General features: G+C 47.2%; 1 protein-coding gene across 5 annotated transcripts in view; it reads left to right on the forward strand.

Moving 5' to 3' along the window:
- Positions 1-9,471, forward strand: part of LOC106728924 (maestro heat-like repeat-containing protein family member 1) — a 63,729-nt gene extending 54,258 nt beyond the window's left edge. For all 5 annotated transcript variants that reach the window (XM_014554389.2, XM_032473135.1, XM_032473136.1 and 2 more), the window contains 5 exons: positions 4,216-4,374; positions 4,726-4,848; positions 5,650-5,755; positions 7,011-7,076; positions 8,849-9,471. In XM_014554389.2, coding sequence (XP_014409875.2) covers positions 4,216-4,374; positions 4,726-4,848; positions 5,650-5,755; positions 7,011-7,076; positions 8,849-9,228 — 834 coding nt within the window. In that variant the 3' untranslated portion in view covers positions 9,229-9,471. The remainder of the gene's footprint in view (positions 1-4,215; positions 4,375-4,725; positions 4,849-5,649; positions 5,756-7,010; positions 7,077-8,848) is intronic.
- The last annotated feature ends 1,499 nt before the right edge of the window (positions 9,472-10,970 follow it).

Consider the following 10,970-nt stretch of genomic DNA (forward strand, 5'->3'; position numbering starts at 1 on the left):
CAAATCAGAGCTTCCCAGACCAATACCAACCCGCTCCACGTCTCACCCTCCTTACGGATCATAGAGCTTGAGGGCTGAGTGGACCTGACGTCAGAGCCGCATGCTTACAGTACTCCTGGTCTGGTGCCTCTAACTTCTGAGTTCGTGCACCTTGGATTTGAGATATTTTTGTATCAGTCTTACTCCCCTTCCAGCTTGGACACCCCACAATGACAGGGTCATTGTCTGGTTCATCTATTTTTCTGTTACTTTAAAACGTCACCATGTATGCTTAAGAACACCTACAGGTAATATCTTTACCTTCCATCCAAACAGTATAAGGACTGTAGAACGCTTTAACTCTGATCACACCCTCCCATTTTATCTATTAATATTGTCCAGTATTTCAGTTCCACATTCCTTTAAAACCCCCAAGTTTCGTCTTTATGTCATCCTCAGCACCCTCACCATCACTGTTACTGTTGTATACAGTCAGTACTTAGATGTACTCTCTTGTTCACAAATTCCTTTGCTCACCTTTCCTTCTTGAAGCTCTCCCCTCCCTCCTAAACTCATCTCTTTTTTTCCCCTTTGTGGTCTGTTAATTCAATGTTTTCAGTCTTCGTCAGAAAGTGTCTGTTTTGCCTCGAATTCATCTTACGTTTTCAGCAGTTAACGATGTCTTGGGATGAGTTTCTTTGGGTCTAGCCTGTTTGAAGTTCTCTGAGCTTCTTGAAATTTCTGTATTTATATCTTTCACCAAACTTAGGAAATTTTTAGCCGTTATTTCTTAAAATGTTTTCAGCACCACGCTGTCTCTCCTCTCCTTTTGGGAGTGTGGTGACACGGGTGTGAGACCTTCTGTTACTATCCAGTGAGCCCCAAGCTTCTGTTCGTTTCCAGTCGCTTTTCTCTCTGGTTCAGGTTAGATAATTTTTATTGCTTCTTCTTCAAGTCCACTGACTCTTTCCTCTGACATCTCTGTTTTGCCACTGAGCTGACCCAATTTTGTATTTCTCAGTTCTAACGCTTTCTGCGGTTCCTTTTTAATCTCTTCTGTTTCTTTGCTGAGACTTGTCATTTCTGAATTCATTCTCAGCTTTAGGGTATGCAGTTTTTTCAGTCCGCGCTACCGTGGGGGCAGGCTGGGGAGACCAGGGGATGTGAGAAGACTTGTCCCTGTCGAGCCCAGTGACATCCCCTCCCCACTAGAGACATCCTGATGTCCTGTCCCCCGACGCCGCCCAAGCAGCTGGAATGTCAGCAACCTCTACATCTTTGGCCCCTGGGAATTTTTCTTACTTTTTTGAAAGCTCAGCTCTGCATTTAAGAATGTTTTTGTATATTTTCTCTACTATTTAAAGCTGTTTATGGCGGAGAGGTTGTTAGCTTTTCTTCCATGTTGCTGGAATGGAAAGTTGAGATTTAGGGTCTAACCAAGGAACAGTAAATGTCATCATCTCCACAGTGGTAACCCATCAGGGTAAAGAGAACACTGACCCAAGGGTCAGACCATCTGGGTTCTAGGTGCTGCTTTGTCATTCACTTAGTCATGCGCACTTACTTAGGCAAAGCTCAGTAGTGACATTCTGTTGTTTCATCGGGATGTCCTCTTTTCTGTCTTTCTGTTTTATTTTTGAAACTTCTTTGGATTTATTCCTCATGTTTCTTTTATATATATATAGTCAGTTTTTATATATATAGTCAGTTTACAATGTTGTGCCCATTTCTGGTGTACAGCATAATACTTCAGTGATACATGAACATACATAGATTCATTTTCATATTCTATTTCACCATAAGTTACCACAAGACATTGAATATAGCTCCCTGTGCTCTACAGTATAAACTGTTGCTTATCTATTTTATATATATTAGTATCTGCAAATTTCAAACTCCCAATTTTCCCCTTCCCACCCCCTTCCCCCTCTGGTAACCATAAGTTTGTTTTCTGTGTCTGTGAGTCTGTTTCTGTTTTGTAAATAAGTTCATTTGTCTTTTTTTTAAGATTCCACATATAAGCTATATCATACGGTATTTTTCTTTCCCTTTCTGACTTACTTCACTTAGTAGGACAATCTCCAGGTCCATCCATGTTGCTGCAAATAGCATTATTTTATTCTTTTTCATGGCTGAGCAGTATTCCATTGTGTAAATATACCACAGCTTCTTTACCCAGTCACCTGTCGATGGACACTTAGGTTGTTTCCATGTGTTGGCTATGGTGAATGGTACTGCTATGAATGTTGGACTGCAGGTGTCTTTTTGAATTAAGGTTCCCTCTGGATATATGCCCAGGAGTGGGATTGCTGGGTCATATTCTCCATGTTTCTTAATTTTTCTTTTATATTTCCCATCTCTTTGTCCACTTTGGAAAAATTCCTGGGCTGATTCTCCTCTTATTTATTCACGCTTTAGCTATGATTATTCTGCTATTCAGCTGACCTGTGGAGTTTATTTCTCTATTAAGCAAGTGCTCTTTATTCTTCTCTTCTGGTTGATGGTGTGATATCTGAGCAGATACTGCATTATTCTGTGGGGACACTGCCTGACTTTTGCATGTCTTTATTTACTTATTTACTTATTCACTTATAATGTCAAGGTTTGGGGTTCCAAGTACTTTTTAAAAATGTCCTCTCTCTCTCCCTCTCTCTCTAGAGAGAGAGAGATAAAATATATATATATATTTTAAACCAAAATCCTTCTGAGGATTTGATTATGCTTTCTTTAAAGTTTTGTTCAGGTTGTATTATTAACTGTGTCCTTGGATGTGATGGGGTTTTGTCTGTTCCTTTTGTGGTGCTGGTTTCCCTAAATGTTCGGTGAGTATTGGTGGTAGCTCTGGAAATTCTGTACTGCTGGTTCTTGGCTGGCCCTCTGTGAAAGCAGTGCTTTCCCGTCGCTGTGGGGCTGCACCCAGGGATCGTGGGCAGGCAGGTGTGCCAAGATCTAGTCTTCTGATTGTGAGGCGCCCAGCAGCACCCAGGACTCCCTCCTGCCTCTCTGTCTAGACACCACAGCCCTGCTGCTTGCTAGTTAGTGAGGGGGATTCTGGGAGGGCAGGGCGGGGGAGAAACTGGGCTGTATGTCTGGACTACAGCGCCCCAAATGACCTCTCTGTTGGCTGCCCGGTGTCCCCTCCTGTTCCCCTTGTTCACGGCCCGTAAGCTCGGAGCTCTCCCAGAACACACCCACCTCCTGCAGCCGTCTGTTCAGGCTGTGGCTTCAAATTTAATTCCAGTCCTGTCTGCTGTCTGTCTTTCAGGGACACTCCAGTCCTCAGCGGGGGGACCTGCTCTAATATTCCAGAGCCATTACCGATTTGAAAAGCACATCTCTACCTATTTCTTTTAGGGCTTTGGGGCAGGAAGGATGACAAGCAGTGCTCAGTCACCCATCTTGAGTTAATCTGCATGTGATACTTTCTGTTTCTTTAAATTAATGTGCTAACATTGAATCATCTCTCTTTAGCCATTGTGTTCACTCTGCAAAAAATAATGATGTGCAATCCGGTTTGTTAAAGTGTGTTTCCCCTGTTCCACAGGTCCCGGGACTGTCTGTCTTGTCCCACAACACCTCTGCTATTTGGCACCATGCCTTACTCACCATAGGTGCTCAGTAAATATTTGCTCAATTAATATATAATATACTCTTGAAAGTGTCCAGAATTTACTTGTTTGTGATCACTGTGAAATAATACAAGCTAATTAGATCTAAAATAATTTGTTCAAACCTTTAACTAGTTTAACCATATGTAATTTTTAAAATTTGGCATTCTTTTTAAAAAAAAATTTTGGGGGGTAATTAGGTTTATTTATTTATTTATTGTTTAAGTAATTTATGGTTTAATGAAGGTACTGGGGATTGAACTCAGGACCTTGGGGACGCTAAGCATGTGCTCTACCACTGAGCTGTACCCCAGCCCCGCAAATTTGGCATTCTTGAGCTAAATCCTTAGAATAAAGTTACCGGCTGTGGCTGTGGTCCGTGCAGAACTGAAGCTGCGCACTCTGGTCTCCCGAGCTCTGTGTCTCAACAAGCCGGCTTACTCACCCTGGGGGTCTAAAGAGAACAACCCCGATACGCGCCCCTGCTGCCTTTACGTCCTGTGATCCCAGTGCCGTCAGCATCGGTGGGCTTTGGACGTGGAATATGAGATGTGGGAATCCAGAGGCCAGGCCGGGCAGCGCCAGAGAGAACCTCAGCCTCCTAGTCTCCCTTTTGCCCTTCGCGCAGGAGAGGGACCAGGTGAAGATCTCAGCCACCTCTGCCCTGGGCCACATGCTGCATCAGGTTGACAAATGTAAGCCTGGGCCCTCCATCTGGAGGGAGATCTACACTTTCCTGGTCCCGCTGCTGCTCAGTATTCAGGACAACAACCCCGAGGTGGTCAAGGTACCGGAAGCCTCAGCTGCCCGCCTCCTGCCGGCGCGCAGCCCCTTCCTGTGGGCCCTTTCCCACGAGCTGGCCTTGGTGCCATGCTCTGCGTCCTCTTCAGTACCGTCCCCTGGGCTGGCTCCGAGCGCTTCCCTCTCTTGGGTGCCTTCCTCCCTATCTGGTATGCTGCTCTCCCTGAAGCTGTGTATGTCCTGTGTCACGGACCAGGCCCCGTGCGTCCCTGACCCCAGCTCCCACCCCCGCCACGCCCTGTGGGGGCCAGCATCGTGGTCTTCCGCGCAGCCCCCGGCCTCGCTCTGCTGAATGGCAGGAGTTAGGCTTTGGGGTTCCCTCCCCTCTGTCCCACAGGCCTGTGGAGGGGCCCTGACCGAGTGGACTAAAGTGATTGGCTGGTCATCGCTCACACGGACATTCCGCCACACCACCCTCAGCGACCACATCCAGGTATTGGAAGAGACATGCAAGTACCTGGTGAGTGAGAGTCTCTGACGGGGCAGGGTCACCACACCCGTGCCAGGCACTCGGCGGCAGGCTGGGTGGGTAAAGAGGGGAGGGCTGACAGAAGATGTCCTCTCCATGCCTCGTTCTTTATCACTAGCAAACCCTGAGGACCCTGTTTTTTCCCATCTGAGCCTCTTGGCATCCCATTCTCTGCCTTCAGAGGCTCAGAAGATCCTGTGAGGGGAGCAGATGGCAGTGGGACAGAGGCCTTCCGGCCAGAGCTGGCAGGAGGAGACGTAGGCAGGGGTCATGGGGTTAAGGGTCTGTGGCTCCTAAGAAGTCAAGCCAGGGCAGGAATCAGGAATCCTGGTTGGAAAATGCACATTTAAGGGCTAAGCGGGTTGGTGAGGAACTAATATGAGAAATTCTAATATTATGAATGTTAATACTGCCTCACACATAGCGCACTTCACAGTTTACAAAGCAGTTTACCTCCTTTAACGCGCTGGAGCCTGACAGGGACACGAGGAAGGGGAGGCAGGTTTCGGTTTGGCTCTTGCCGACGAGAAGCCTGGAGCCGGAGTGCACACCTCTGTCTCCTGCCCCACATCAGTTGCTTTCTCCTTTATCACGCTGGTACCAAGGAGCAAAATTCTCTTTCTGAACTTCCTGCTGAGTGTGCACTGCTGCGGGGGCGGGGCTGAGTGTGAGGGCTGGAGAGAGAACGGCGCTGCTGGGGGTGGCGGAGGGCTGCGGCTGCAGGCGGCCTTGAGTAGCGAGCCCCCCCCCCCCCGCCCTCCTGGCCAGCGCGGCCCCTCTTTGGGTCCACAGGTGGGCGCCAGCAGAAGACAGCTCTTGGGGGAGTTACTGTCCCAGAGCTTCGGCTTCCTCAAGAGCCCTCAGCCCTTCCTGAGGACGGCTGCCGTCAGCTTCATAGGTGAGACGCTCCCTGGGCAAGCCCTCCCTCCTCTTCCCTCCTGCTGGAGCGCCAGGCCTGAACCAGGGCACAGTGGCGCCCCCTTTCCTAGCTCGGCCCTGATCGCAGGCTGTCCCGCCACCAGGCTCAAGTTCTGTGTTGGGGTGAGGAGGAAGGGGGGGCTCTGTGTGGGTCCCCCCATACACACAGTCTGTGCTCTGCTTTGTCAGGGAGAGAACCGTATACATTGGAAAGGGAAAAAGTATTGCTCCCACTGGAACTCCATGGATTTTCCAAAATATTTTTGTTTTGAAGTGTAACAGCAGTATGTGTTAATGTTAGAAAGCCAAAAAAATTCAGATTGGGGAAAAAGAAGGCAATAAATAATGCCAGAAATTCTACCATTGGGATTTAACCACGTCTAACACCCTAGAGCTTTCTGCCGAAAAATGTACTACACGCGCACACACAGTACTTTTGAAAACTGCTGTTTGGTGCGTTGCTGTCTCCCTTGCTGTGCCACAAATCCGTGCCCTTCCGCGCTCTTCAGTCCTGTATGTGATCACTGTGTAGTGTCAAGTCCATTTTTATGGTAGATTGATGAAACTTTTTAACCAGCCCTTATTTTGGGGTATTGAGACTGTGGCGTCTTTTGTTCTTATAAGCAGGGACACAGTGGTTAAATCTGCACATCATCATGATTATCTTAACATAAATTTCTTAAGTAGACTTGCTGGACCCAAAAGGAATGCAAAATGCCGAGGATTTTGGTCCTCACACTGCCCTCTAAGAAGTCTGACTCATTTTCTGTTGTCCCCAGTACGGTGTACAGGGGTCCGTTTAGCCAGGTATTTGTCAACCCTGGATAATATTTTAAAAATCATTACCAATTTGATAGGGGACAGAGAGCAGCTTACTGTTGTTTTGATTAATACTTTTTATCAGCAAGGGTTACGCGCTGTTTCCCACATTCATCGGCAATGCACATTTTATTCTTGCCAGCTGACCCCTTCATCCATCTTTCCGTTGGTGCAGGAACCCCACGTTTAACATCCTGGGCTCACGCTCTCCTTGTCACTTGCATTTTTCTGGGTCACATCTGCTCTGGGGATGGGCCTTTTACTAGGACACTGACATCTGGGCTGCAAGGCATCTTCAAGATCCATTCCTTGCTAAAACTGTTTATAGAATTCCTTGTTCACTACTGAGCCTGGGGGAAAGGGTGGCCCAGAGGTCCAGGAATCCTGGAAGGACTTCACATGTGTGCTGTCTTTAGAATTAACAGTTAAAAGGATAAGCATGAGTCACTTACACGAGGATGATGTGCAGCTGTTCCGGAATGGTGAGTCTGGGCTTGTGCCTGGGGGCCGGTGACACGAGGGATGGGGCAAGGCAGAACGGAGAGGGGGAGAGTCCTTAAGGACATGTTTCATTAGTTTAAATAAAGTTTGTTTTTACCATTATGAATGTTGTATATAAAAGCAGAAAACTAGAGTAGGAGGAAGAAAGCAAATTACCCATTGTCAGACTGGTCCGATAAAAGGCTGCTAACCGAAATGTGCTGGAACGTTCATCAGGTGCTGCAGGCGCCCGGGCTGCGACGGGGCTCCAGGCAGACGCAGCCCTGGCACCGGGGAGCCTGCATCTTCTGTGTTTTTTTTTTATTGCATTAAATTTTATTTTTAAAATTTTTATTTTTTTATGGAGGTCCTGGAGGCTGATCTTGTGCATGCTAAGCATGAGCTCTACCACTGAGCTATACGCCCTACCCCCTAAAATTAATTTATATGTATAGAAGAAATACATGAATACAGTCTCCTAGCAAAAAAAATAGAAACATCAATAAGAGTGAAGTTCTGCTAATGCTTTCTCCTCTCCCCTCTTCCCCTGCCTGTTTGCTATATAGTCCTCTGTTCTTCTTCTGTGAACACAGAGACTATTCACAATACATATTCTGTATGTTATATATACTATTTATATTCTCTATTATATATACGTGTGTGCGCAGTTTCTGCAACTTGCTTTTTTCCCTACTCTGTATGCTGGTACATACAGATCGACTGCATTCCTATGACCCTTGATAGGTTAATCTTTAAATTGTTTCTAATTTTTTGCTAATCAAACAGCATTACGAGGTACCTTCTTATATATGCCTCCTTGTGTGCAGGGGTAAGTGCTCCTCTGGGCTAGACACCCAGGAGGGGCTTTCGCCAGGCATCTTGAGTTTAACAGAGTTTGAAGTGAAACAGTTTAACCTCCCCTCCGGTGCTGACCCCTGCGGCTCGCTCCTAGGCTGGACCTCATTCTTCGGATCTTAGCCCAAATATTACTATCTCACAGAGGCACTCCCTGTCTGGCCTGTAGAAAGGGGTCCTTCCCAGTTACTTACTCTCATTCCTCTGTTAAATTGCCTTCTTTGTATTTAGTTTTTGCTTGTTTATTTTGCCTTTCCCCCAGTAGAATGTTAAGTTCTTGAGGGTAAGGAATCCATCTGTCTTGTTCACCACCATGTCCCCCGCACCCAGCACGGTGCCTGGTGATAGTAGGTGTTCAGCAAATAGTTGCTGAATAAGTTAATGGTTATTGCTTATAAAAACTGCAAGCAGCCTAATTCTTCACGAATGGGGATTCATCAAAGCAATTAGGATAGAATCACGTGATGAGCTATTATGTTGTGTAGAGGAATACTTTATGGGAAGAAAAAAAGTTAATCCTATTTTTTTTAAAGTGTCTATATTAGGTATTTTTAAAAATACTGCAAGAGGGGAGGGTGTAGCTCAGTGGTAGAGCGTGTGCACAAGGTCCTGGGTTCAGTCCCCCGTCCCTCCATTTAAAATAACTAACTAAATAAATAAACCTAATTCCCCCCTCCAAAAAAAAATACTGCAAGGATAGGTAGGAGAGTGTTCACAGTGTTACTTTGGGGGGTGAGTGATTTTTCTTCCTTTCCACATTTTTCTACAATAAAACAGGCTTGCTTTTCCAATGACAAAGAGTACTGTAAATGAAGTTATGTCACAATAACCCGGCTTGTGGGGTGGAAAGTCACGGGGTGGGGGGGGTCAGCGGTCCTTGGAGATCGAGAGTCCGAGCGGACCCCCTTTCTGCCTTCAGCACTTGAGCGTCTGAGGGATGATCCTGCGCAGTCGGTCCAGCGTTCGGTCGACACCGTCCTGAAAAGGCTTGACGGGTGCGCCAGCGCCAGGCACGTCTCTGCGTCCAGGTCGAGCCAGCTGGGCAGCACCTTCTTCAAAGTCCCGCAGAGGAAGAAGCGACTGTTTAAGCCGGTCAAGTGGGAAAGAGAGGATGAGGACCAGCAGGAGAAGAAGACCCCGAACTGGTTCAAGGCGCCGCTGAATTTGCTGCGCGCCCGGCACACCAGGAAGGTGAGGAACTCTCCGCTAACGGAAGGCGGCGCGGGGGAAAAGACGGCCGCGTCCCAGGCGCCGAAGGCGCGAAGTCGGCTGGAGGAAGCCGGGCCCGCGCCCAAGTGAGCTGCGCCGGGGCCGCCCGAGTCTCTAGCGCTGGGGACCAAGGCCTTTTCCCCTTGTCGTCCGGATGCCAGGGCCTCACTCCCCCGTGGGCTTTCCCGCCTCTTGTCCGACTGGATGGATTAAACCCCAGGAGGCAGTTTTGACCTTGGAGGATCCAGTGCGTGGCTTGTCCTCTGTCTCCCTGGGGATTGTTGACTATCAGCATATGTATTTGTCAGTAAAATGTATTTTCTCATCCTGAGACAGATGGCTCCATCCTAGTTTCTGGGGACTGGGGATAAAACCCAGGGACAGGAACAGCCCTGGAGGCGTGTCCTTCAACCTTCAGCTATGGGACAGCAGGACCTCACAGTACCCCGGGTTCAGGCTTCCCATCCTGCCTCCTTATGTTGGGTGAGACCCACTGGGCTGACACGCTCCCCTGGGTCTGTTTAGACGGCAGGTTAGACTGTGAGTTGTACACGGTGGAGCAGTGGCACCTCTGCCCCACCTGTTACTCAGATGTCCACAGAGTAAGTGACATTCTTGCTGGGATAACTCTGGGTCCATCCTAATTTATTTTTAAAGAAATTCTTAAATTTGGGTTTGAATCCTTGCTCTACATGACATTTCCCACCAAGTTTTTTTTTAATGCGTCTTAAAAGCTCTCTGCTTCCCTTCTGTTTCTCGTCTACAAAGTGGCATTTATAATACCTCCTCTGGTGTGGTCCCCCGACACCCGTTCTCCTCCTCTTCCTTTTCTTAAACTGTGCGTTTGGTTGCCTGGATTAAAGGCTCCATTTCCCATCCTCCCTGCTGCTGGTGTGGCCACAGAACTGGGTTCTGACCAAGTGGGCCCAAGGGAAGGAGGCAGGTGCCACTTGCAGGAGGCCTTCTGTCAGGGCAGGTGCACCGCGGTTGTCCCTCCCATCTGACTTCTTAGTGACGAGAAGGTGGACATGGTGGTGGAACTAACTGGGTCTCGGGGGAAGTGATATATTGAAGACTGCAGAGCAAAAAGACAGGAAGAATCTAGATCAGGAGCAAGCGTGGAGCTGCTCACTAGTTTGGAGAGCTAACCTTCAGGCTCTATCAGGGGAAGGAGGGTAGAGAGAAAACTTTATGTATTTTAACTGATGTTACTGAGTATTCTGACACAGGCAAACCCAGTCCTGATGGACTGACTTAACTGTTCAACATCTCTGTAAGGACAAAAGCAATGCTGAATACAAACTCTATCAACTGTGGACCAGTTTGGTATGAAGGAAGAAGGTAATGCTTATTTTTCAAAAGTCGTGGAACATTCAGTCTCCTGGAACTTGGTGCTGAGAACTTTGGAAGATGTAGAAAGACCAGAGAAACTAGTTCCACTTTGGTCAAATTGACTCATTTCTTTGAACTTAGCAGTGATCAGATGGCTTTGATTGCGTCTAAATTTCATGACCTTCTGGCTAACATCTTTCTGAAACTTGGTTTCCTAGCATTTAAAAATGAGAATATTTAAACTTACTTTACAGGCTTTACAGAATTAAATGAAATAGTGCTGTGTGCTTGGCATATAATAAGTGCTTAATAGATGGCTGCAATTATTACCCAGGCGTGATGGTTAACTTTACAGGTCAACTTTGTTGGGCCTCAGTGCCCAGATACTTAGTCAAACATTATTCGGGATGTTTCTGTGAGGGTGTTTTTAGATGAGGGGGTTTTAAATGTCTTGCATCATTTGTATTCTAAATAAGTGAGTAAGTAAAGCAGATGGCCCT

Source organism: Camelus ferus, chromosome 34 (assembly GCF_009834535.1).
Source record: "Camelus ferus isolate YT-003-E chromosome 34, BCGSAC_Cfer_1.0, whole genome shotgun sequence".
In the NCBI taxonomy this organism is placed as follows: domain Eukaryota; kingdom Metazoa; phylum Chordata; class Mammalia; order Artiodactyla; family Camelidae; genus Camelus; species Camelus ferus.